Source organism: Cenococcum geophilum (assembly GCF_001692895.1).
Source record: "Cenococcum geophilum 1.58 unplaced genomic scaffold K441scaffold_9, whole genome shotgun sequence".
Classification (NCBI taxonomy): Eukaryota; Fungi; Ascomycota; class Dothideomycetes; order Gloniales; family Gloniaceae; genus Cenococcum; species Cenococcum geophilum.
Window position 1 is genome coordinate 2,009,811 of NW_027137567.1, and position 25,312 is coordinate 2,035,122.

General features: G+C 47.7%; 8 protein-coding genes across 8 annotated transcripts; 3 read left to right on the forward strand and 5 right to left on the reverse strand.

Annotated features, from left to right (window-relative positions):
- Positions 1-198: 198 nt before the first annotated feature.
- On the reverse strand, positions 199-4,271 carry K441DRAFT_675015 (GDPD-domain-containing protein; the record flags this gene model as incomplete). Its single annotated transcript, XM_067650817.1, has 9 exons — positions 199-450; positions 510-910; positions 973-1,276; positions 1,334-1,434; positions 1,486-1,489; positions 1,537-1,578; positions 1,630-1,682; positions 1,740-4,043; positions 4,136-4,271. 9 exons carry the CDS (start codon positions 4,269-4,271, stop codon positions 199-201), a joined length of 3,597 nt encoding a protein of 1,198 aa, XP_067507115.1.
- Positions 4,272-8,483: 4,212 nt separating this feature from the next.
- K441DRAFT_630690 (DUF1604-domain-containing protein) lies at positions 8,484-11,110 on the reverse strand. The gene is made up of 2 exons (XM_067646287.1): positions 10,727-11,110; positions 8,484-10,667 (listed from the first exon to the last, which is right to left on the reverse strand). Exons 1-2 carry the CDS (start codon positions 10,930-10,932, stop codon positions 8,714-8,716), a joined length of 2,160 nt encoding a protein of 719 aa, XP_067507116.1. The 5' UTR covers positions 10,933-11,110; the 3' UTR covers positions 8,484-8,713.
- Positions 11,111-11,715: 605 nt separating this feature from the next.
- K441DRAFT_694173 (Pkinase-domain-containing protein) lies at positions 11,716-15,373 on the forward strand (the record flags this gene model as incomplete). The annotated part of the gene is made up of 4 exons (XM_067652707.1): positions 11,716-12,664; positions 12,732-13,359; positions 13,415-14,815; positions 14,898-15,373. Exons 1-4 carry the CDS (start codon positions 12,065-12,067, stop codon positions 15,371-15,373), a joined length of 3,105 nt encoding a protein of 1,034 aa, XP_067507117.1. The 5' UTR covers positions 11,716-12,064.
- A 548-nt stretch (positions 15,374-15,921) lies between these two features.
- Positions 15,922-17,184, forward strand: K441DRAFT_547435 (cell differentiation protein rcd1; the record flags this gene model as incomplete). The annotated part of the gene is made up of 4 exons (XM_067642909.1): positions 15,922-16,300; positions 16,366-16,521; positions 16,572-16,947; positions 17,001-17,184. 4 exons carry the CDS (start codon positions 15,922-15,924, stop codon positions 17,182-17,184), a joined length of 1,095 nt encoding a protein of 364 aa, XP_067507118.1.
- A 150-nt stretch (positions 17,185-17,334) lies between these two features.
- Positions 17,335-21,110, reverse strand: K441DRAFT_743244 (ATP-dependent DNA ligase; the record flags this gene model as incomplete). The annotated part of the gene is made up of 6 exons (XM_067654401.1): positions 17,335-18,344; positions 18,398-18,628; positions 18,675-19,209; positions 19,263-20,418; positions 20,576-20,811; positions 20,887-21,110. The coding sequence occupies 6 exons, from the start codon at positions 21,108-21,110 to the stop codon at positions 17,811-17,813; spliced, it is 2,916 nt and encodes a 971-aa protein (XP_067507119.1). The 3' UTR covers positions 17,335-17,810.
- A 300-nt stretch (positions 21,111-21,410) lies between these two features.
- Positions 21,411-22,252, forward strand: K441DRAFT_703818 (caffeine-induced death protein-like protein Cid2; the record flags this gene model as incomplete). The annotated part of the gene is made up of 2 exons (XM_067653497.1): positions 21,411-21,686; positions 21,747-22,252. The coding sequence occupies exons 1-2, from the start codon at positions 21,620-21,622 to the stop codon at positions 22,250-22,252; spliced, it is 573 nt and encodes a 190-aa protein (XP_067507120.1). The 5' UTR covers positions 21,411-21,619.
- Positions 22,253-22,337: 85 nt separating this feature from the next.
- On the reverse strand, positions 22,338-25,128 carry K441DRAFT_366496 (MFS general substrate transporter). The gene is made up of 6 exons (XM_067641422.1): positions 24,835-25,128; positions 24,483-24,672; positions 24,150-24,291; positions 23,528-24,087; positions 23,211-23,326; positions 22,338-23,138 (listed from the first exon to the last, which is right to left on the reverse strand). Exons 1-6 carry the CDS (start codon positions 24,954-24,956, stop codon positions 22,832-22,834), a joined length of 1,437 nt encoding a protein of 478 aa, XP_067507121.1. The 5' UTR covers positions 24,957-25,128; the 3' UTR covers positions 22,338-22,831.
- Positions 22,394-22,815, reverse strand: K441DRAFT_655498 (uncharacterized protein). The gene has a single exon (XM_067647858.1). The coding sequence runs from the start codon at positions 22,801-22,803 to the stop codon at positions 22,522-22,524; it is 282 nt and encodes a 93-aa protein (XP_067507122.1). The 5' UTR covers positions 22,804-22,815; the 3' UTR covers positions 22,394-22,521.
- Positions 25,129-25,312: the final 184 nt, after the last annotated feature.

The window sequence follows — 25,312 nt, forward strand, 5'->3', positions numbered from 1 at the left end:
TCTTGTCTAGAACCTAGACATTGCAGTAAGACAATGAATGGAGCCGTTACTAGCAAGAGGTGTGCTTTATATCTGGTAAGGTTAAAACAATTATCTTTTTGGACATTGTCAATGCAGCTATGACGCCATGCCCATAATAGTCAATACCTTAAAGCACTATCCCTATCTCTAATTTAATAGCCCCATGTTCTATGATGACTACGAAAATATCGATCCAGTCGAAGAGCCAAATCCGCTATCCGCATTTATTGGCACACCGTTAATTGTATCAACAATCTTTGAGGACTTTACTTCAGCTCTCATATCAGTGTTAGTAGTGCCATTCGCGGTGATCGAATCCTTAATTTCAATGGAGACGGTAGGGGACTTTTGGTCCGAGCCAGTAAGGCCTTTGCGAATTGCGAGGACCGAGTCAACAATTACGGCATCAATACCTTCGTTAACTTGCAGCTAGAAGATATCAGAACCCAAAATTTATGGTACAGGACCTCTATTGAAGATATACATACCTTGACACTTTCAGGGTCGTTGTTGAGTGTGCCATAACTCACACACACCAAGCCCGATTCCTTTACTACCTTGACTAGCCGCGGGCATAGAACCAAGGGCTCCGCAGCCGATACAACGCCAAGCAAGTTCCACCGGGATGCAAACCGAATTGCTTCCTGCAGGCTCCCCGCCCGTATATCCCCAACGGGGGATGTGCCAGCGTCTGTAAGAAAGAGGATAGGGATTGAAGGTTGTTTGAACGAGAGCAGAAGACATATATCCGGGTTGAAAGATGAGAAAATAATATTACGCTTTTTCCCAAGATCATAGACTGTTTTGAGTACGGTATCAACGAATGAGTTGAGTTCAACGGCGTATGTGTCCATTTCGTGTTCTTCAGATTCATGAAGCATTGGATACTCTAAATCACAATTTAGTTCCTCAGGACTCGAAAGGAAGGCATGGAAACTGTAAGGTACACACTCATTTCAATATTGAAGCCAGTTGACTCAGGCAGTTTCCTGAACATTTCCTCCAGCGTTGTAAAGGGCGCTTGTATAAAGTTTCCGCGGCTATTACCCTTGTAGCCTTTTATTTTGAAATCACGTGTATGTTTCATCCGCTCAGTGAGCTCCAATGTGTGGCTTTGGTTTGATGTATCTACTGAACATGATCGGGGGCGTCTGTGCGATGACTTCGTTCCTTCGCCGCTCCCCTGATTCTTGATTTCGATGGGTGATGAAGGCCTTGATGTTCTTGGTGTCTGGTGCTTGCTGATGTGTAGGAACTAGAATAAAATAGTTAACTCGGCTCCTAACAAACTCTGACTAGTCAAACTACTAACTTGTTCTAGGGTAAGAGTATGTACGGGCGCATCAATACCAGTCTCGCTCACTAAGAAGTCATGATATATGACTGGAACATGGTCCTTAGTCAACTGTACATCTATATAGGTTTAGTCCAGTTCTAGCGAGGTTTTTCGTTATTTAAGCATACCAAACTATATAATGTCAGCATGCCTAGTTTCGTTATGGAGTCCAAACGTACCTCGACATAAGATGCTCCCAAGTTTGCAGCCGCGATAAAGGACTGGGTTTGGTCAGGAATTGCTCGCTTGTAGAATTAAATTGAAACTCTCACTTGTATGGTATTCTCGCCGAGTTGTAATGACTTTCGGGAGGCTATGTTCTTGCCTAAACCTTTGAAGAAGTTAGGAAAATATAGAGAAAACGAATACAAATCAAATCTACCTCGGTGCCCGATAACCATCGTCGATGTCATGCTCTTCCAATATGTGTGTTGTTCCGTGATGGTCATATTGGGATGCGTGAATGGTGTTACAATAAGAAAGTTGAAATTGACGGATCCAATTACCTCCAATGTGGTGGCTGCAATGATGGGCACTCTGACATCCCCCTGTAGAGTGATTCGCTTTGATCCTACACTTGGTTTAATGCTGGAAAGAAGCGCTACACCGCGTCCGACAACTCGGTCTTTTGCACCAGCGTAAGTGGGAACTATATCGAAGAGGAGTTTGACTTTTGTTGCGTCCATGGTCATGAAAGTGATAGGATCTGTGCAAACATCTTCCTGAACGGGAAGGTCAACGACTGTTGGATCACCAGTGGCGCCAGATGCTGACACAACGACGGAGAGGGCAGTGTCGAGTTGAGTGGAGTGAGCATCAGAGAATGGAATTACATCAAGGCTAACGGCTGGGATGTTCGTCCTTGTGTCCATAGAGCCTAGGCTCACAAGTATCATTGTCTCCTTGGTGAGATAACGATGTCCAAAAGTTTTCACTGGCTCAGGGCTCCGGTGCAACATATTGTCCTTAGCCGAAGTGTTGGACTTTCTCTCTTCAAGAGAAGAAGCATATGATGGGGGACTTGAACGAGCTGATAGACTGCCCGAGGCCGGCGAGCTGGGAGCGGGCGTTACTACCGCGAGCCTATTTGCAATATCCATATGACCTCTTAAGGCCGCATGCTCCTTTGCAGTCCAACCGGACAGATCAGTTCTATCTGCATCAGCGCCAGCGGCGATCAGAAGCTCAACAATTGGCAAATGTCCGTCAACACATGAAACGAAGAGCGGAGTCCACGCAAATGTCTTTTCTGGAATATCAACCTGCGCCTTCTGATGTGATGAAGCTTCCAGCAACGCTTCCGCACACTCTTGGTGCCCAAAACGAGCCGCGACGTGCAATGCAGTCTCTCCCTGCTCATCCTGATAATTGACGTCTACGCCTGCGTTGACTAAGAGTTTTACTATTGCCACTGAGTTCGACTTTGTCGCGAGAGCGAGGACTGCACCCGATTTAGAGATGCTTTTTCTCGAATTGATCTTCTCATCCGTTTCACCGTGCCAGTTCTCTGCCTGCAAAAGTGTCTGTGTGGTAAGCGGATGTTCGCCGATGACACTGAGGTGAAGTGGAGCATAGCCTTCAGCATCCTGCCAACTAGGCGAATCGATACCCTGGGAGACATCAAACTGGTCCCAATCTTGCATATGTTTAATGACTACTTGGCAGATTACAACAAACCCATATTGAGCGGCGTAGTGTAAAGGCAATCGGCCATACGAATCGCGCGCTTGAAGAGCAGGTCGCTGACGGGGCTGAAGCCTATCTAGCAAGTAAGAAAGGATGCGAACTGATTCGTCGTTTTTGCTTAAAAGTTGTATCGACTCTTGTTCAGTTGTTGTGCATGGTCGTGGTAAGAAAATCGGTGATTCCGCAGGAACAATGAAGTTTTTTGCCTCACTAGGCAACTGGAGCAGTGAACTTTGAGTCTGATATGTTTGATTAGTCTTTGATCGACCAATTGTAATGACAAGACGGTGAATGCAATTGCGCTTATTTATGTCATTTTCCTCCTCCAGAATATCGATTTGTGGTAAAAGCTTATCGATACAATCTTTGGATCTACAAGAGATTGACCGCTGTAGCAAGTTGAGAAGCAGCTGCTGGAACGCGGGGTTCTTTTCGCCCTCGTTAGTGTTGGCCTGGATAAGCAACTCGGAAAGAATTGATGCATCGTCGTTGCGGATGGCTTGGTCAACAGTATCGAGCAGACCTGACGGGAGGTCGAGAATCGCTCGGGATGACACTCTCCGCAGTGATGCTACAGAATTGACAGATCCTGTGTCATCAAAAGTTTTCGCCTCTCCAAGGCTTGAGAGCCAATCATTGATTGCTTTCAGGTTTTGAGAGAGACAACTGTTGTTTGCGAAAGGCCTGGGATCGACCTTGGAACTTAGGTACCGCTGTTGGGTACATACCCTAGGTATCTTCTTATCTAGCTTTTTCGTGATCTTGACGAACCCTCTTCGGTTCACTTCTCCATACCACTGCAGCTTCCTCAATTGTCCACGCAGCTCGAGAAGAGCGCCCATCAAGTCTTCCACTTCATCTTTGTCTGCTCCTTCCAGAACTTGAGTGGCTCGACCGTAACGATCGTGGAGTAATTTAAGTCTTCTAGCTGACTCGGCATACTTTTTATTATAGAATCCATCGACATCTTCAAGATTTCGGTCGAGAGAAAAGAAAAATTCTAATGGAAAGTTAGTGGTGTTTGGATTGTCGCGGTGATACTAGATGAACAATCTGGCCTGGTGAGACGCATCCGCGTTACATTCCACTTACCTGCAAGATCAGGGTCTTCTCCATTCCTCGCGGCATTAGCGGCTGCCTTGACCAGTTTCTTCAAGCCTTTGTAATTGATGTACGAAGACGACCACTCTGGAACCTGGTTACGAGCAAGACTGTGCCCAAACTTCATCGCGAATAGCCAGATAACAGGTAAAGAAGGAACAGGTGTACCAGTGTCCCAACGTCCCAAGGCCGGGCTTAATATTCTAGATATCGCAGAATGATGCGCAGGCGCACTCGCGGCGTCAGGAATGAAATGAAGAATTTGGACAGGTTGAGTGACAGAGCCATCCGTCTGAATATGGGTAAGAAGACAATAATCAGCTTGCGGCTGGAAGGGAGTCGAAGGAGGGGCTGTGGTTTGCAGGTTGGTTACAGATGGGACGTGTCGCGGTTCGTGAAGCTAATTGGAAGTTGAATTGCGGGCAAAATCGAAACTCTGGGAACAAGCGATGTTTCCCTGCGCCGGGCGATGACCTGCATGGCTCCAGTGGCTGATGTAAGGAGAAATCTAGGGATTACTTGCCTGTGGACTGAAAGTGAAAGAAGGACGGCTTTGCGGACGGTTTCTCTCCTGCCGCCAATGAAATTAGAACTGACGAGCTCTCGCGATAAGGCCGATAAGGCCGTGCCCAGCGTTACAGGAGGTCGAGGAAGTGCTCCATTCGCTTGTCAGGCCCTGGTTGGCATTGACTCAATGGGTGTGTTCAAAAAGAGCATTTTGCCTGCTACAAAATGGTGTTGAAGGCCACTTGGAGAGCTCGTAGCGGAGCACTCTGCCATGCTTGTAAAAAAGAGCATTTTGCCTGCTACAAAATGGTGTTGAAGGCCACTTGGAGAGCTCGTAGCGGAGCACTCTGCCATGGCTATTTAAGAGCTGCGACTGACCGTCGGCTAGGCTCATTGTATTCCACCCATAGTGCACCCCGCTTGTCCACTATTAGCGAGTACCATGCTTCGGTATTTGCCTTTCCCTGTCTTTGCTTCGTCGGTGTGACGAAGAGGAATGGGGGAACTGCGGAACTGCGGAACGAGGTGGAGGGCAGGATAGCTGCATAGGCTCTGCGCCAGATTCGGTCGGAAGAGGAGACGGTGAAGCTTCGGAGTTTAGAGAGGGCCGTTTCTAGTCATGGCCATGCTGTAGGAGTTTGGCCTGGGGACTTTTTCACGAAGTGGTGATATTTTTTGTCTGCTTGCTACTGTCAGATGATGCAGTTGGTCTTCTCGTTGTCATGTTCAGGGCCCCGCCTCCAGGAACAAGCAATTGGGCACACGATCAGGCTCGCTCCACATTCTCCGCCATTGGCCACAGCAGCAGTCTTTGTGACAGGCGTGACTCTTGAGTGGTCAAAGCATCACTTCTATTCTAGCCAGGTGTACCTGTGCGTGAACAGCGAAAAGCGGATCATCTAGGCTAAAGTACGTTGCCACTACTCGCACACTTCCCTTCCTCCCCTCTCGAACTTCTCCGGATAGAAATTGCCTGTCCGGCATCTAGGCCCACAAGTATGATCCGTACTTGCTCTGGCATCTTATCCCACAGGCAAGCAGACCGTTCCCACATTTGCCGGCAGAACGGCAACAGACCCCGTATTTAGAGCCTATGTGTTTGACTTACTGCTGCACCACACGTACCCTTTATACTCACATTGAGTGATGGCGAGGGGGTCGAAGATAACGTTGATGGACTCCTAGCTCTATCCACAACGGTTGAGGTAAGTATTGATGAGGGCGCTGTCGAGGTGCTAATGATGCTCCTAGTTATAGTCGTGCTTGTTGAGCTCAATAAGCAGTTCCTGCCGCTGAAGGTGCTACTAAGCCACCGGCGGTACTGGCAACTTGTAAGGGCGGGGTTGTCGTTGCCGCCGGTGGTAGAAGATGCAAGCGTTGATATAATCGAGGACGTATCACTCCCTGAGCAGATACCAAACCCAGCCTGTATGTTTTTAGTCCTGTTTGTAGATATTTTTCGTAATAGGGCGACTCATCATGTTGAGAACAATAATTCCAAATTACCGAGTCTAAGCGTGATAGACCAGTAGTGATCTCACAGCTTCCATAAGTTGAAACGATAGTAGCGGTGCGTACAGAGTTCTAGATGCAGGACTTTCAGAGTTTTCAGTGAAGGAAAGAGTTGGAGAACCAGATATGAAGATGCTTCCCGACGAATTCCGATGCCAATTAGTCTCAGGATTGCCAAAACACTTGCCAACAGTGACTGGCTTGTAGCCCTGGGTTAGGAGCGTGTCGAGCATGTAAGTCTCCCTTAATCCCTGCGATCTAACTAATCTATCCGATCTTACTAATTTAATCTTATTAGTTCGCTTACTAGTAAGCAAAGGCTTATTCCGTTAAGTCTCTCGCCTTGCTGTCTATCTATCGATCGCAAGTCCATGCGTCAGAAAAACTCGTGTATTGATTGATCTATGAAGAAAAGAGATTATATATACATGAGGAAGGTGCCGGAAATTAAGGGGAAAACAAGGGTAGGTACGTAATAGGCTAATAGGGTAATAGGCTAAATCCAACCTGAATTAACACTATCTAATTCCTTAAATATTTCATTAAGTTCTTACAATGCCTTTACTAGCCTTAGTTCTGCTTACTCGAGTTCCTGGATCATATTTAAAGTTCTAGTCTATTATTATTTCCGGTACGCTTATACTATAAAGTTAACGCTTTCTTAGGTGAAACCACAGTAGATAGCTATATAGCTGCGAGGTATATGCAACTCTTATGCGACTCGTATGCGGGGCACGCGGGCTGCATGTGTCTAGGGAAACCCTTTTCTTACCTTGCATTTGAACACTTCCTTTTTCTTAAGGATTCATTTAATATCTTAATATATCCTATTATTCTTTTAATTAAACTCCTTATCTATATCTTACCTTGTATTTAAATCCCTTCTAATCCCCTTAGAAGGATAGCCGGTTTAATTTTTTTTACAATACCCCTAAAGAGGAGACTAACGCCTATGCCTAATAGTAATACGCTTATGATATAACTGTAAAATACCCTAGGATCTAGTATAGATAAAACCTTTAAAAGTATACTAGTAGAATATAAGTTATCTTCTAAGTCTTAAATATCTATAAGCACAAGAAAATAGTTTAACTTATACGTCTAAGTCTAATACACCGATGCGTCCCCAGCTAACGCAGCACTAATATATACTAGGAAGTCTTATAATCGTTTCTATAAACGTCTCCACGAACGACTCTACAGTCGCCTATAACCGTCCGTATGAATGTCTCCACTATTGTCTCTATATGCGTCTGCGCGAACGTCTGCACAAACGCTTGCACAAAGCTCTATGCAAAGTTGTTTACAAGGCCTTCAAAAACAAGGCTAAATATAAGCACTATACAAAGCTTTACACGACGCTCTGCTCAAAGCTCTACAAGGCTCTACACAAGGCTCTACACAAGGCTCTGCTCGAGCTCTATCGAAACTCTGCTCGAAGCTCTATCAAAGCTTTGCTCAAAGCTCTATCGAACCGTCTGGTGCTTAACATTTTGGGGTTCGGGACCATCCAGCGTGGCTCCGGGGCTGTGGTGTAGTTGGGGTTAGTATGCGTTTTATTCGGGCAGTATATAACTGGGTCTTGGGGGGGGGGGGTTAAAGAGGCTGGAGGTCGGGGGGTTATAGTGCTTTGAGGCATTGGGGGAGATTCGCGGAGTCGACTCAATAAGACGCATTAAGAAATTTCGACCCCTAGTTTTAGAACTTTATATTAGCTAAAATATATAAATAAGTACATAGATAAGTAAAGCGACCCTTAAAAATATAATCGATTACCTTTTGAAGTAGTTAACTAGTTAACTAGTAGAGATATATTTGTGACGTGACAAGCTCCGCACCACTCAGCCACGCACAAACCTACAAAAGGTAAGCGAATGACTGGCAAGATGCCAGGCACGCCTGTGCGGAACAATATATATAAGCGAGGTGACTCTGTCACCTGACAATATCACTCTTTAGTAGCGTCGCGTTCTATTGATAAGTCGACCCTCTTATATTTTCGCACCAAAGGCCCTTAGACGGCGACTGAGACAGTACGTAAAGTTAAAATACACGGGTTATATAACGCTAGCAGGGGTTTTATAACGCTATACTATTTAGGCACTAGGGAATTTGCTGTCTCGGTTGCCGTCTGAGTCGCTTGCTGAGATAACTGTGCTTCAAGAATAGGAACTTTAAGGAGTGCGACGTTGTTATATGTCTGGCAAGTCACTGAAAGCGCCTAGTAGTGTTGTTGCATCATTCTACCATCCTGGCTTCATAGAGCACGGTTTCATTAGGTCTCCATGGAGAGAGTCAAAAGGGAACACAGTGAACATTTGATGAATATAATTTTCGCAACCAATGTATAAGCTGCATATGCACACCTAGCTTGCTTTTGCTGAGATTTATTGGATTTGGGTTAGATATTTATTTTAGCCTGTCGAATCTGTTGCTTTTTACGGTGATATCATTATAGGCGAAGGTCATAAGCTTAACTTGTTCCATGGCGGTAAGGGCTTTGGCACTGAAAGGTTTTTAGATATGGTCGCAGCCTACTACATGAATCTCCTATGCCCCAAAGAACCCGGACTCATCTTCGTCTTCACTTCCGAAGACGGCTCGGAAGACGGCGTCTCCTGCTTTATTTGCTTCCAGTGCTTCATTTTGCTCCAAATCGATTACGGCTTCTTTGACTAATTCTGTTGGTGATATCTCCTTGATGGAATCTTGAATATGACCACCATGCTCTGTAGTGTTGAATGATGCCTGCTTCAACATCTCATCCATAGAAGATTTAGATACAACCTCTAATGGGGCGCTCGGGTACGACTCGTCACCGGGTGTAGCTCCTGGATCTAGCTGCACATGAGTGGGAGGTTTAATGTTGAAACGCTTGCATACAAGCCGAGTCGGAAAGATTTGCTGCGTGGTTCGCGTCATTGGACCATACATCCCCAGTCTAGCAGCTTCCTCAGCTGGGTCTTCTGGCTTAGTGGTTGGGGTATGTAGTAAAGCTTTTCCTGATTCACCACCCAATGTGTTTGACGACTTGTTCGTCTGCGAAGTTGAGGAGGTGAATCGTGTCGCCATCATGCCTGTAATGGGCTTGAAGACTTGAGCGGCATGCACAAACTCCTCTAGCTCTCTTCGCCAATCGCTTGTGGACATCCCGGGGACTTGCTCTGGCATGTTTTCGCTCAACCCAGCTCGTAATTCTAGGAAAGCGCGATACCTCGCTCGTTTCTCCTCGTCTTCCGAATATGGCATCCAGCCGCTCGTGCCTCGACTCAAAGCGCCAACCGCGATGTCCTTCGCTAATTGAGGAACAAGATTCCATAGCTCTTTTTGCATGTCTGAGTATGTTTTCTTGAATGCCGTAGGCGGAGATTCATCAAGCGCCGGGGGAAGATTGCTCTTGCCTGACATTAACGCAATACGATTCCTTGCCTCTGCAGACAGGTAATCAAAGACAGACTTGCTAGGAAGGGAAGTTTCTCCAAGGATAGTGGCACGAGATTTTGGATTTAATGGGTTGGCTTTGGCGGTGTCTGTAATGGATTTGTATTCTCCGCCTGTAAGATTTGGGCCAGGCTGCGTTTTTGACGTCTTCCATTCAGTTGGTATTTTTGGGAGTAAGAAGTTTTGCTGATTCATTAAGGTTACTGGTCGGCTGGATAAAACATAACCGTCTAACGGAAGCCGACCATCGTGACATTTCTGAGCACTAGAAGGTGTGTTGCGTTTGACTGATTTTTTAGATACAAATATGGGCCTAGCTGCTAAAAGGGGGTTTGCGGAGCTAGCATTTGGCCTGACAGCTTCGATCCGTTTCGGCCTTTTCTCTGATCCCAAGACTCGATTGTAAGAGAGTCGAGGCCCTATTTCGTAAGGATCGTCGTCATCAGAACCGGTGTCATTCAGAATTCCTACACCAAAGCCACTTTTGCTTGACACTGGCTTTTGCCTTTGTTTTCGAGACTTGACATTCCCCTGACTGTCATTCTCGAGATTGTTGCTCTGGAGGTTTGGCAAGTTGGATTCGAAGGGTTGAGCAAGCCGTGTCTCTACTGTGTAACCAAGGCCTTTACGATCATTTTTCCGCATAAAGCTAATAATCCGTGAATTTTCAGGCGCAAAGAGATGTACAGGTTGGGATTCGTGGTTCGTAGGAACCTGCGTATCATCCAAGCGTGCCTTTCGTCGTATCCTTGGTCCAATTCCTTGGCCACGTCGCCAGCCCATTCGCTGAAGAAGCTTCATGCCCATTGTATCGCCCTCTGCCTTGATGAGGTTGGCGAGAGGATTTTTGATGGTCAAATCACGTTCCGTAGTACTCAAGGCAGAGAAGGAGCTTTTTATCTGTAGCCGTTGGTCTTCAGCAGCGCCTGCCAAATCTTCCTCATCCATGAAGTCCTCCGGCCGCTGCTCTGCAGATTTAGTTTGGCCCTGGTGGCGGTTTGTCCGGGAGGACACAAACGCAGAGGGCGTCCATCCTTCCTTCGAACCGACAGTGTTGAAGTAGCTGAGCTGACTATATTAACAGCATGTCTACAAGATAATACTAAGTAGATAAGTACTCACCCAGCGCTAAAGCCTCCGGTAAAAGCACCGTGCAGCCTCTTCCGTCCGTGTTCATCTGTTACTGATTGTTTCCACACTGGAACATATGACCCATCGTCACGAACGTCAAGGTCTAGAGGTGGGAGCGGCGTGCCGTAAAAGACAAATGGTGATTGTTGGGTCCGGAGGTCCGCCTCGAAGGCTGACCGGGGTCGTTTGTGAGCCATAAAGTGTTGTGAGGAACGATATTCGGACCTGCTGAACAGGTGAGGCTGGGATTCGGGGAGGGCTCGTGCCTTGGCGCACTACTGTAAATGGGTGGTTTGGGGGGCTGGTGGATGCGAGAGGGTGGCAGCTAGGCAATCAGGAACGGCACTTTTGGACGAAGCACCATTAGACGGAGACAGGATAGGAGGCATCATTAATTGGTAAGTAAGCTAGCATTTCAATGCAAGTTACGAGAGGCGGCGGACGTGAATTACTGGCTCATAGAGCCAGCAAGTCCAATTACACGTTCCTAGGCTATGATTTGCGAGTAGTATAGGGGCAAGATAGGCTGCGAAGGCTAAGACTTTCACAGCCGCAGGCTTTCACAGCCGCAGGCAATGGTAATTCTAATTCTAATAATAAGTCCAATACGAATTCTCATTTATCATCATGTGAAGATGAAGACTGTCGGCGAATCTGCAAGCGTCCGTCGACCATGGTCCAACTGTGGGCGTAGCGCGGGCAAAGATAGCGGGAAGTGTCGCTGCCCTAGGGAAGCAATATGGAATCAGGCACAGTGGTAAGACGAGTGTTTTGCGCTACGGAGAGACTGGTACAATTGGAATCAACGTGTATGCCACCATTTCCCTCATCCCTTATCGATCAAATGAAGCCTTCTTCATCTTGTTCGCACCATCTGTGCTTGTAATATAACAGGGCACATTTCACGAGCGTTGCGGTTTAACCCTTTGGCTGTTCTTGGCACCAACGACCCTGGCGTACCCAGTCCTGCGCTCGTAACTACTTGGTCAGCCATTGTACAGAGCGCGACCTGCCGGTCTCTCGTCTTCGGTCACTTTTCCACTGCTCACCCCCCACCGCCAAACAGCGCTCACTGGCTTTACTCTCATCATCGTCCGGCACGCCATGGTGTCCCGCCCAGGCGGCTGAACCTGAACCCACCTTGCCAACAATCGCTCAAGTTCCACCTCACCAACACAAAACGCGCCTCCAGCTCCCAACTGCGCCTGGTCAGACTTTACCAGCCTCCAGCATCCCTAAACTCCTCTGCGCTCCACCATATTCGACCTCCGAGCCCATATCGCCTTCTGGGTAGTTAGAGCCAACCACTGCTCTTTGCGCGGCCTCGCCATGTCTGCTGCCGCCCCAGCTTCTCCTGCCGTCGTTCGCACCTCATCAACATCTCGTCGCCCGCAAGCATTTGGCAGCCCCACCGATCGCCCGCACCGAACCCAGTCCACTACCACCAGACCCGCTGCTCAACCTCCCGCATCCCCCCATCGTTCGCAGTCACATTCCCAGCCTCACGGTCGACCCACGTCTGCTTCCCAGCAAGCCAATCTTGCCAACGTAGCTCGCCGGGATTTTGAACAGAGCAACGTCGCTCGACCTCCTTCTTCGCGCCGTAGCCCATCAAGGGAACGAAACCACCCAACCCCAACCGCGGGCCCAGCACCTGCTCGTACCGATTCCACTAGGAGCACTCACCGCAGCTCCTCTCGACCGGGTCACATGCGCTATGCGTCTGATGCATCTACAACTGCTGCAATGCCCATCAATGGTGTCACTGCGGAGAATGATGCGAGGGCCGGCTCGAATGCGGGCCCATCGAGCAAGCGCAGGACAACAATTATGGCTCCAAGCACGGGGCAGTGGGCACTAGGAAAGACTATCGGAGCTGGTAGCATGGGTAAAGTAAAGTTGGCAAAGAATGCTGTTTCAGGAGAGCAGGTAGGCTGATCTTGAGCCATTTTAATTACCTTAATTACCTTGTGAATAACCCCCATTTCCCTACCAGGTTGCTGTCAAAATAGTTCCCCGACAATCAACAGACGAGCACCGTAGTCAGCAGGATCGTGAGAGGGCCGACCACTCAAAAGAAGTCCGAACCGCCAGAGAGGTCGCTATAGTGAGCCTTTTGAATCATCCCTATATTTGTAGCATGCGGGATGTCGTGCGGACCAACTACCACTGGTATATGCTTTTCGAATATGTCAACGGGGGACAGATGTTGGATTACATCATATCACATGGAAGATTGAAAGAGAAGCCAGCGCGTAAATTTGCTCGCCAAATTGCTAGCGCTCTGGATTACTGCCATCGCAACAGCATTGTCCACCGGGATTTGAAGATAGAGAACATTCTTATTAGCAAGACTGGCGACATTAAGATTATCGATTTTGGCCTTAGCAATCTATTCTCACCGCGAAATCACCTGAAGACCTTTTGTGGCAGCCTGTACTTTGCTGCACCTGAGCTGCTGCAGGCGAAGCAATATACTGGTCCGGAAGTAGACATTTGGAGTTTTGGCATAGTTCTCTATGTCTTAGTGTGTGGAAAAGTGCCTTTTGATGATCAGAGCATGCCACAGCTACATGCTAAGATCAAGAAAGGTCACGTTGACTATCCGCCGTGGCTGTCTGCTGGTAAGTTACTCAACCTCTGTAAGTGCTGTAAATGGCTTAATTTTGTTTTATCTAGAGTGCCGGAATCTCATTCATAAGATGCTTCAAACCGACCCGCAACAACGTGTAAGCCTGAGCGAAATTATGAACCACCCTTGGATCACGAAGGGATTCAATACACCGCCAGAGAACTATCTCCCCCACCGCGAACCCCTTCAGCTACCTCTAGACGCGGAGGTTATCGATAAGATGACGGGGTTTGATTTTGGTACCTCAGAATACATCACAACCCAACTTACGAATGTCATCCAATCGGATGAGTATCAACGAGCAGTTCGGACTACCTCCCGAAAATATCAATCTCAAACACCGGAAACTGAGCGGAAAAGGGGTGTTTTTGACTTTTATAGGCGACGCAATTCGATATCCAGCCGCGATACTCTTATAAATCCTTCGGCTGAAGCTGTTCAGCTCGGCCTTGATCCAGTGAATGCATTCAGCCCCCTGATATCTGTGTACTATCTGGTACGTGAGAAGAAAGAGCGCGAAAGATTGGAAACGAATTCAGGGGCTATTAGTATGCCTAGGAGCCCTGGAGAAAAGCCTCTTAGAATGCCAGATCTTCCCGCTCCAGCAGCAGCATATACAAATTCTGCGACTTATGAAATGGCTGGAGAAACCCCTACTGGCGGGAGGTCTAGGCCGAGAGCAAGAACCCACGGTGAAGATGAGGTTACAGAAGGGTTGCAAGGACTAAATCTGGACGTGCCTGCAGGCCCTGTATCACCTGCCATCATCACACCACCCAGTGAGCAGCCTCCGGCAAAGAAAGAAAGTACTGCTGCAGGACTTCTTCGACGATTTAGTACTCGTAGACATAAAGATCCCGACAGAGAGCGAGCAAGTAACCCCCCCACACCCTCACTCGCTGTTTCTGGCCCTGGAAATTCGGCTGGACCCCCCCGAAAGAGTTTCAGTGTCCGGAGAACGCGTGATAAAGATGTGCAATCCTCATCTATGCTCCACCCAAGCGGCCATACCCAGCAGCCAGAATTGCTTACCCCACCTAGTGGTAGCGGCGGGGCTTCCCGGAGGCTCAAAGCTCTTGGCCGGTCTACTAGTGTCAATTCTGCAGATTTACGGCGACGCATGACTAGACGAGGCATCTCAGAGGGCCCCGGAGATCCTCCAGCTACAAGTGGTTCGGACAGATCAAGTCTGAGTGGTAAACGGTTAAAGCCGGGAGATGCGGCTTCAGATGACATGCAATCAGGTTCGCGTGCTCGGGCGCCAGCATCGAGAGCTAAATCTCTTGGTCACGCACGTAGAGAGAGCATTCAAGCTCGGCGTGCACAGAGAGAGATGGCTAAAGAGTCAAATGTACCAGAGGAGACGGACCAAGATTTGGCCGGAAGAGCCCCGGAAGCTGGTCGGTCACCGGATACAATGAAACCGGTGTATCTCAAAGGCTTGTTTAGTGTGTCCACCACTAGTAACAAGCCTTTTCGACATTATCAGGGTGCTGAACCAGCTTGGTGTTACGTACCATGAGATAAAAGGGGGCTTTAAATGCAAGCATGCTCCGAGCATCGATCTGAACAAAGTGGTTGATTCTCCGTCCACTCCTGGGCACCCTTCCAGTAGTGGGACAGGCAATAGACGCAAGATTAGCTTTGGTGGTTTGATGGGGGCAGAGCGTGAACGGGACGAATTCAGGGAGCAGCAGCGACTTCCACAGACACCAAAATCATCACGAAACCGGCAGACGCCCGCGGATCGCAGTTATACAAATTCTGACGAGTCGGAAGAGAGTGATGGAAAAGATGATAGAAGAGCAGGTGTTCTAAAGCCGGCAGGTGAAACAACAACGCACGTGCAAAGTGATCTTGGGGGGAGCATGGTCCTCATTTTTGAGATATTGATCGTCAAGGTTCCACTATTATCACTCCATGGCATTCAGTTCAAAAAGGTTGATGGGGGAACGTGGCAATACAAAAATATGGCACAGAAAATTCTTGCAGAGCTACGCTTATGAGAGGTTATTTTAGTGGCGAGAGAGGAACTAGCACTTAGTTTATCGGCTTGTAAGAGTTTGGGTTGTGGAGTGACTGATTGAGTGTCTCTGTTTATCTGTGCGCTGTTGCATTCAGTAAGCTACCGCGCAGTGTGCCAGAGGAAGCGCTTGACGAATCTCGTTTGTATTGCAATCATTCTGGGAATGGCTACAAGTCACAACTCTTCAAACACTCGCTTCATTATGCTCGTAGATCCTATATAATTTGAGAGGGCTGTGTCTGGGATGGACTTCTATAGTCAGCTAATAGGATGGACCGTTAGACTTTGTGGCAATGCGGTGAAGTCTCACTTCTTAAAGTTCGCGAATTCTGATTGTGAAGTCGAACAAGGGTGGAGGGGATTAAACGATAATGACGATAAAAAAACGGTGACTAAGCTGTAATTTAAGGTTGCATACCTCACCCTTGTCATGCCGCGCTCATCTGCTCTGCTCTGCTACCCTAACATCTCTACCTTCCTCGAGTACCACTTCTTTAGTTCAGAACTCCCAACCAGCACGCTATTATAATGCAACACATTTTCTCACATCAGCAACAGTTTCCCGGAGACTGGTCACAAAGCCACCATCAACAGCACACTCATCATGCTGCTCAACAGCACGCTCAAGCCCAAGCTGCTGCCGCCGCCGCCGCAGCAGCTCAGCAGCAGCATTATAACCGCATATCGGGGAACAATGTCACGGCGTCTGGAATTAGTGGCATAGCCTCCGGTGACCACAATCAGAGCCTCTTAAGCGCCGACCAAAGTATCAGCGAAGACAACAGACGGGTTTTGGATTGGATCGCCCAACTAATGAAACCAAGCACAAGGGAGACAGCTCTGCTTGAGTTGAGCAAGAAAAGAGAGCAGGTTCCGGAACTGGCTTTGATACTGTGGCATTCTTTTGGTATGGTACTTGACCAAATAATGAATCTGTGTGCCTCTGCAGTCCCACTGATGCTTGATAATTAGGGGTGATGGCTTCACTACTGCAAGAGATTATATCAGTCTATCCGCTTCTTAACCCGTCTCAACTCACCGCAGCGGCTTCAAATAGGGTGTGCAATGCCTTAGCACTTCTTCAGTGCGTGGCTTCGCACACCGAGACTAGAGCTCTTTTCCTCAGTGGTACGAGACGTATTTGCCTCTATTTGACACAACCGCTAAAAATGTAATAGCCCATATCCCACTATTCCTATACCCATTTCTCAATACTACTTCAAAATCACGTCCTTTCGAATACCTTCGTCTCACTTCGCTCGGTGTAATTGGAGCACTGGTCAAGAACGACTCCTCAGAAGTCATCAACTTTCTCCTCACCACCGAAATTATTCCCTTATGTCTACGAATAATGGAAACGGGATCAGAGTTGAGCAAGACCGTTGCTATATTTATTGTTCAAAAAATTCTCTTAGATGACATAGGATTGGCTTATATCTGCCAAACATACGAGAGATTCTACGCTGTTGGTACCGTTCTAAGTAACATGGTCAATCAGCTTGTGGAACAACAGACTGTTAGGCTACTTAAGCATGTAGTGAGATGCTTCTTACGGTATGACTGTCGTCACCGGGTTGTTACAATGCTTTTACTAACAAGATACTTAGCCTTAGCGACAATGCTCGCGCTCGCGAGGCTCTCCGCCAATGTCTCCCGGAACCTCTCCGAGATGCAACCTTCTCATCTGTTCTTCGAGACGATGCAGCTACCAAACGTTGTCTTGCCCAGCTCCTCATCAATCTATCCGACAATGTTGTTGACTCATCCAACAATCAACAACTGCTTCACTAGGTGGATTTGAAGTATATCTCGATTTTATATATTTATATAATTTGAGAGCTGCTCCCCAGGAGATGCTTCGAACAGTAACTTAGGTGGCTCGCGTTGTTGGGTTGCGTCTGGGTGGGCCTTCTTCATACGTTTTTATGAACAGTCATTGCATTGAAACGGATGCATGATATTCGGATTACATCCACAGCATTGACGCGGGTATTCATGGTGCTGTGTTCATTTTCCGTTTAGTTAATCCTCCATTTTCATCACAGATACCCGATACAGAACTCCTTGGCGTTTAGGTTGTGGCTTGTTTCATGAGCAATTTTCCCCCAGGGTCGCTGCCAAATACGATGCCATCCGTGTTTAAGTTGGGCAAAATATTTGGTTCTTGCGGTCAAATAATCACTTGGCCTGTTCTCGATGTACAACAGAAAACTTATTTTGAAATAAAACAAGCCCTGCAGCTTTCACGCCGGAGCCTTAAGCTGCTGCTATATCGGCTCAACCTACCAGATGTATCCCACAGCAAAGTACAAGCCCTTTGATCATTCGTCTAGACATGACAGCGTTATGAAATGCCCCCTGCCAACCATGATCAAAGTCCCTATTAGCCAAATGAACCCAAATTTACCAGGCGCTGTTCAATACTCGAAGTCATCATCAACCGCTGGGCCCTTGCTTTTGGACACACTTTCCTGTTTCTGATACATTTCAGCGACCATCCGGCTAGTGGTTGCTTGCTCGGGCTTTTTGTCATCTCGCAACTTGATAAAGCGCGGGAATCTCAGACTGATACCCTTCCCATCCCCGCTCGAAAGCTGGTCGGCCGCCGCTTTGTACCGTGGACTTAGCGTCAAATCTGCCGTTTTGACCTCCCAAACAAACCTCGGTTCAAACCAGACGTCTGGCTGGTCTTTGTTGCCAGTGGAGTGATGATAAAATGGTTTTGGGTGATCAATGACATGCTGCTCCAATTGGGAATGGAAGTCCTCTAAGATTGCTTCTGAGAAGCCAGTGCCGATGTTGCACACCGTCTCGTAATTTTGCGTGTTTGGGTTGTAACAGGCAAGAAGGAAAGCGCCATACAAAGAAGCGCGCTTGCCTTTTCCGTAGTAAGCCCCTAGAACAACGAGATCTAGAGAGTCGCCGACCCCGGCAAGATAATCTTTCTTGACCTATTGAAAACGATTAACGGATTCGAAATACGATTGGACTCATTACGGCATACCTTTAACCAGTTTTGGCTCCGCTTGCTTGGTTCATAACTGCTCTCTGGTCCATCTAACATCTTAACCATCAGTCCTTCACATGATGCCTTAACACTTTCCTCGAGCAAAGTCTGAATTTCCTCCAAATCGGTCGTGTTACCAAAGGTAGCAAAGGCAAACTCCCCTTCGGTCTCAATGAAAGAGCTTCTGAGTAATTCCCTGCGCTCCCGGAAAGATTTGTTTACCAAGGCCTAGAAACGTTAAATGTACGCTGACCCAAGGGGAAAAGTGACATACCTCTCCGTTCAAGAAAAGAAGGTCAAACGCAAAAATACAGACCTTGACCTTCACGTCATCTACCTTCACATCTTTCCGCTTTCGTGTCATAAGTTGTTGAAAGGCCAGCACTTTCTTCTCAACCATGTCCCATGCAACAGTCTCGCAATCAAGAACAAAACTCTTCGTTCCTTGCTTAACCCAGTTTGGCAATTTCGCTAAAACATCAGGATACTTTTTAGACAGGTCCTCAGAGTTCCGAGAAAAGATGTTCGCCACGCCCTTGTCGCTCTTTCCAGCCGAGGGTGCTGTGGTAGAATACTCCTGAGGAGCATCATGGGCAACGAAGTGTATCTGAGCTCTTTCACCGTCGTATTTGTATTCACAGGTGAAGTTTTTCCCTTCGAAACGGTCAAGGACCTCAGTAATCGACTTCGTGGGTTTTGCAAGCATAGGTTTGAGAGGAACACCAGGCTGAAGCTTGCATTTGCTTGGGAGGTCAAAGATGCCGTGTTGTAGCATTGCTGGGATGATGACCTCGTAGCTAGGTAGTTCACTAATCAACATAATTAGTACTGGCATATACGTAGATGTAGAATTCAGTCTTACCTGTACACTGACTTCAAGATCCTCTCGCCCTTCGCTAACTGTTCTGTGAAGGGGATCTTATCGCTATTTTGTGCAGTTTCATGGAAGACCATAGCTTGCGCCAGAGCGACTAATACTGTCTTTTCTGCCAGCCCTAATCTTAATTTACCCTCCAATGTTCTCACGATATATTTCGCCTCACTTGGTCCACCTTTATCCTTCGTGATATCAACACCTTTCCCTCCTTTTCCGGCCAGGTGCGCATCAGCTGCAGAGAGTAGTTTTTTGATACCTGCAACCTTTCGTCCCTGAGATCCTTGGCCTTCAACAGTGGCTATTCCCATAAGACCCTCCTGAACACCTCTGACTGTGAGAGCTTTAGGTTTGAACATCGTCGGTTGGTTTGACCTGCTCTTTGCTGCTACGAGCCCGAGATCACCAATCTCATTTTGGTCCGCCTTGATGATACTTAGGCTTCTGCCAGTGCTCTCTCCGATCGCCTTCATGATCAATGATTCACCAATGCCTAACTCAATACCGGCGTAATCTGCCGCAAGCTTGTTAATCATAAGCTGAATTGTTGGAAGCAAGTCATTTGGTGTTAGCCGTAGGACTTGGCGAAGGAAAAGTGAACAGTGTGCAAGAATTTCAAGGCGCTTTGTAATCATCTCAATTTTCGAGAATGTGGTGCAAAGAGCAGCATATGGGACTGGGTCGCCTGCTTTCCAATCCGGATAAGGATCTTTACCGCTAGTTTTGAGCGTAATTTGTACTTTCTCTCGAGCTTTTGCCGCGGCCTCGGGCTTCTCGTCTTCGTCAGAGCTGAGTAAATCTTCCTCACAGCTTGACTCCTCAGCAGTTGACCTCACTGGTGTCTTTACTGATGTATTCTGTGGCAAAGGGCTCTGGGGATCACCCTGCTTCACTTCTTCCTCAATGACTTGGGAGGCCTTCTTTGTTTCCTGCTCAACCTCGCTTGTCTCCGCAATTGCTGTCCTTTTCTTTTTCACTTTCTGCTTGCCCTGAGAAGACTTAGTTGTACTCGCTCTCCCTTTGACTTCCGCTTTCGGACTAAGTTTCGCTCGAGCTGCTAAAGGTTTCCTGCGCTGTCTTTTCAAAGGAGGTTCGTCTTCAGAGGAATACTCATTCTTGACTGTCCTCTTTTTCAATTTATCAGCTATTATTTCATCGCCTTTGTCTTTGCCTGATCGGAGCAGCATTGCGTTAACTAAGATTCTTGGTGCAACCAATTATGAGGTGAGAGGTCAAGCAGAAAAACAGGTCTGGAGTGAGCATACCAATAGCATTTAGATCGTCTATACCAGATGCCTCACAGGAACCGTTGACCTCAGAATTCTGCGGTCCGTCATACTCACTCATTAACACATCCCCTTCATGTACCGATATAGGAACCAGCCTAGTCTGTGTCGCCTCTCCCAAGCTTGTAGCATTCGATTTCGCGTTGTTATCATCCTCATCCTTGATCGGTTCAGCCTTTGATTTGGTCGAGAAAGATAATTTCGATTGCTGCGGCATAGGCTTCTGTCCATTTGGGCGTCCAAAGAACTTGCTATTAGCGGTGGGTTAGCTGAACGAATGGGTAGAGTAGAGGCGTGGGGAGTGGTTTGGCAGCTGCGAACCGCACCCTAGAGTCATTTGAGCAGGCTTAACATACCCGAGGGTAGCTTGCTTTGGAGGCATCGTCGAAAAGTGGCACAAAGAGTAATGTACACGGCGTGATTTACAGCCGGAGATAGCAGAGTTCGCGGATTTAGGAACGAGTCGTTGGTGGGCGTTGACGCGCGCAGACAAGAGCAAGCGCGAAGGATTCGAAGGTGTGTATAAGGCCCTCCCGAGGAGCAACGGCATACTCCAAAGGGGCAGTGTGGGAGAATTCCTGCCAATACAGCAAAAACCACAGAAGACGTCGCGTAATTTGCTCCAGCACGCGTCGTAAATCACGCCTGGCCACGGACCAAGGATGCAGGTCGCCTGACCATAATAAAAGTTCGGCTAACCTAGCCAAAACTAGGCGACCCCCTGTCACGTGGTCGGTTGACCACGACATTTCCTTGGTAGGTTAAAGTTCTCGTAGATCACCTGACCTTCGGCTAGGTTCGGCTCTATTGACGGATCCCAGCACTACTAACCTTTGCATCAACGAACTTAATTCAGGGCAACTATTACCATCTAATTATTACCCTAGCGCCATTCTAATCCAATCTGTTGATCTTTCTCCTATCACGAAGACATAATTTAGTATACAAACTATTCCGTTGCATCATCATACGACCGGCGAATTGGCGGGCTTTTTCTGGCGGCGACAAGCTGCCCCAGTGGACCAGCAAGCAGTAGCGAAAGAACGGAAAGCTATTGTCATGTCGAGACCATTTGAGCAGCCTCGATTGATACCCCAGTTCTGCTTCAATCAGACAGCGCTTAGAGGTATGACAAGCCTAGTCCCCGAATGCTTCCACCGAGTTCTGATCAATGCCCCAAGGGCAGATTTCCTGCGATTATCCCGCGGATCCATAGATGATTCCATAACCCAAAACCTCAATGCCCTCGTAACCCCTGCCAGTGAAGGTTTCGATCCCTCTTCAACATCCTCGCGGCACGTTCGCGCTCCGTCTCGACACCTCGTAGACCCGCAGTCCTGTCAGACGTTCAAGGACAAGGTTCTCTTTCCATCATGGCAAACAAGATCAGATGTTCTCAATTACTGTGCGGGCGTGGCCACATCTCCCGACCCTGACGACCCTGATTCTGTATTGCTACAGGTAGAATCGGCAAGGGCGCGAGGAAGGGTCGTGGACGAGCGGTTGGATCCTTACAGTGGGCGCTACTTTCCAAGAGAATCACGGACAGAGATGTTAGCGAATCTTATAAGGAACGAGAGAAGTATAGAGAACATTATCCGGTCAAGGACGTGGGCTCTTGTGGGAGAGCAATGTACAGACTCAGCGATGACGGCAAATGAGGCATTAAATGAGTGGCGAGCACGTAATTGAGCTTGAGGGATTCAAGTAATTAGGAGCACTTAAGCAATAGAGGAATTTCTCTTCTCCTCTCATACGAATGTGAGAATCTCTTTGAATGATTCATTGCTTGTCAAGCTCCAGGCTTGTGGCTAATGCCTTTCTATCTTACAGGTTGATTACGAAGAGTTGAGTGTACGCCTAGAGCACGGGGTAGACTGGAGTTCGATGCAGCGGGATAGCCATTCAAAATTCCTTAATCTTTCCGGAACTCCTAATTTCCCAGCTGTGTTCATTTAAGATCACCCGTGGGCAATCTCCCCTCTCGTATTTCGCATTGCCAGTTTTTCGTCCGCTGTCAAATCGCTCTGAGCTTTTTTAATCTCGACAAATCCAGCAGAGATAATAAGAGCGACTGTTGCGACTGCAACTTCGAACCAGAATACCGCCTTATAACTATTTTTCAAGCCTTGACCCCGCGTCGCGATTGCTGTAACGTCTGCTAAACCCAAAAAGAAAGCAATCCCCAGTTGAAGAATGCTGTTGACTAAAGCTCCTGCTAGGCCTTGCCTCCTCGCCGGCATCGATGTAGTCAACTAGGGATCGTCAACTCTATACTGCAACACCCAGGGCTGTGGCACTCACGAATATTGATACCACGTTGAAACTAGCATCTATGCCAATAGTAGCACAAATCATAGAGAAGAACATATACTTCCAGTAGTTTGCGCCAACTGGTGCAATTGCGAAGAGCAGCGGTGCAACGATCCAACTAACTCCAGCGAGAATAATTATGACTGTTCCGGGAACGATATGCAGCACAAACCCACCAACTGTCGAGATAATGCAACCACCAAGCGCCATCGGTGTGAACCAAGCAACCAGTTGCATTGGGGTGCCTCCCATGATATCTGTCATGCTGTTCGAGAACAATTAGTCTGGATTTCGTCGTAATGGACCAATAGAGGAGAACAGTATATTTTTGGCTTACTAGTAGGTACTATACAACAGGAAGACTCCTAGGCTACCAAAAGAAAAGAACATGGCAATAATCAGCGGTTTCATGTACCTAACCGCAAATATGTCGGACGGGAGTAAGGGAGCATCCTTTGAAATGAGTCAGCTGGTCAGTCATACGGCAAGTTAAACTCGATTTGAGAAAAAGTTTTAGAATAGATACGAGATGATCTTGAGCGAGAAGACCGAAGGACTCCCATACTAAACGTGGGAAGAACCTCAAAATCTGCCAAGACATCAAAGCAGGGTCTGGCGGTATCTTTTTCATGAGATAGATAAACATAAACTTACCGCAACCCATCCTTCTACATATATAGCTATACACAAGAGGAGCACACCAACAATTGACAAGGTGTAAATGTATGGTGTAGCCCAACCCCGTGGGGCATGAGCACTATCCGTGATAGCAAAAACAACGAGTATCAGACCTGACGAAATCAGGACTGTGCCAAGCCAATCCATTTTGACCCTAACGTTTTTCCTTTCTTGGTAATCGGACGGAATTGAGAAATAAGCTACTACGGCTGTGGAAAAACTCAGTCCAGCACCGATCCAGAAATATGCACCCCAGGATAGAAATTGGCCAGCGACTCCTGCAAAGAATATGCCCACGAAAAACCCTAGGGGTGCGCAAGCGCCATAGATGCTGAAGACCAAGTTCTTGCGAGGTCCTGGGCGATATACGGTACCTAAGAGCATCATTCCGGACGGAAGGTAGGCCGCAGGGCCAAGGCCTTGTAGAGCGCGGCAGAGGTCCATCATGAGCTCGTTTCGGGAGAACCCAGCGATGATCGACCAAACGGTGAGCCAGACAACGCCGGCGATATAGACCACATAGCCTCCGTACATATCTGTCGCACATATCAGCCAAGGAAGCCCTCATTATATTGTGAGTTTGACACGGAATACGTGCCAGCCATTCGTCCAGAGGGTAAAAGGAACGCCGATACAACGAGGGAGAACGCGTTCGCTGGCCAGGTCCTTGTTGCAGGCGGAATGCTGAGGTCTTTTGCTACTGTTGGCAAAATGACATTAAACCCGGAGACAAAGTACTCCTGCGATGCGGTCAGACACTTCTTACTCGTTCTACTGTAGCTTATCTCAGTAGATCAGTATTCTGGATAGGTTCGACCGAAGTAGAAGGATTCTTGGAATATGTCAAGGTTGCTAGTTGCCTGAAATATTGAATGCGCATTCAAGTGGGATTACGGTCGCCGCTCTACCATTAAGGGGACACACGACTTGCCGTCAAGAGCTGTGACATGACTACTGAATAGCAGAAGCCCACTTCTTCCAAAACACAGCGGAACCTTTCAGGCCTCTGGCGGCCAAGCTCCTCAATACGTGTTTGGGAGGATTCAGAATTTTCCAAATTTGCTCGATCATTCTGATGCTCTAGGTGAGTCTGTTTCTGGTCGATAGGTGGCTCGTTCGACCTGCGAAACTCCATTAATGTCGCTGCACTCAATATGCTTGGAGTTTCTTCCAGTAGCAGCGAATGAAGGAGGGTAGGATCCTCAGCTTATGCTCTGGTCCTTAGAAAGATGAAGATAGGACCGGAAGGTGAGGGCCTTGGTAAACGAAGTGAACAAAATTACCTAGTAATCTCTATACCACATGCCATTACGTCTCCGGGAAACAGTTCCAAGTGAAATAGGGTATCTCCCTCTGGCGCAGACATTAACGAAAGAGCTGCTTTTGACGTGAATAATGCCGTCATCCCATTGCATAGGAAGGCAAAATCGAACTTATAAGGACACCTCTCAAGGAATTCCGTGCCGTAGGAAGCAAATTATAAATCAATAATTAGCCATGCCAGTTACTGCGCCGTGACAGCCCCCATAAGCTTGTCACAGAAGGAATGTAGACATCTACTGGGTTGTGGAAGCATTTATGACGACCTGGCGCAGAGACTTTGAGTATGTCTGGCTAGCGGGTCCTCGGCGGTCGTCACATTTATCGATGACTGAAGTCCGCCGGGGAACTTGTCGTCGGCAGGGCGCTTCGATTACACATCACGTAGAATTAGGCAAAGGCATTCTAGCGAAGCGATACCAACTCTGCTCACGAACGGGA

What these genes read in the sequence shown, in the direction of transcription:
- K441DRAFT_630690 (XM_067646287.1), bottom strand. Translation starts at nt 10,932, where the DNA reads ATGGCTCACAAACGACCCCGGTCAGCCTTCGAGGCGGACCTCCGGACC. An exon ending in ACCGGAGGCTTTAGCGCTGG is followed by an intron (nt 10,668 to 10,726) that starts GTGAGTACTTAT and finishes TAGTCAGCTCAG; the next exon opens with CTACTTCAACACTGTCGGTT.
- K441DRAFT_655498 (XM_067647858.1), bottom strand. Translation starts at nt 22,803, where the DNA reads ATGCCGGCGAGGAGGCAAGGCCTAGCAGGAGCTTTAGTCAACAGCATT.
- K441DRAFT_366496 (XM_067641422.1), bottom strand. Translation starts at nt 24,956, where the DNA reads ATGACGGCATTATTCACGTCAAAAGCAGCTCTTTCGTTAATGTCTGCG. An exon ending in TGTGGTATAGAGATTACTAG is followed by an intron (nt 24,673 to 24,834) that starts GTAATTTTGTTC and finishes GGAGTTTCGCAG; the next exon opens with GTCGAACGAGCCACCTATCG. An exon ending in CTGTTGTATAGTACCTACTA is followed by an intron (nt 23,139 to 23,210) that starts GTAAGCCAAAAA and finishes GTTCTCGAACAG; the next exon opens with CATGACAGATATCATGGGAG.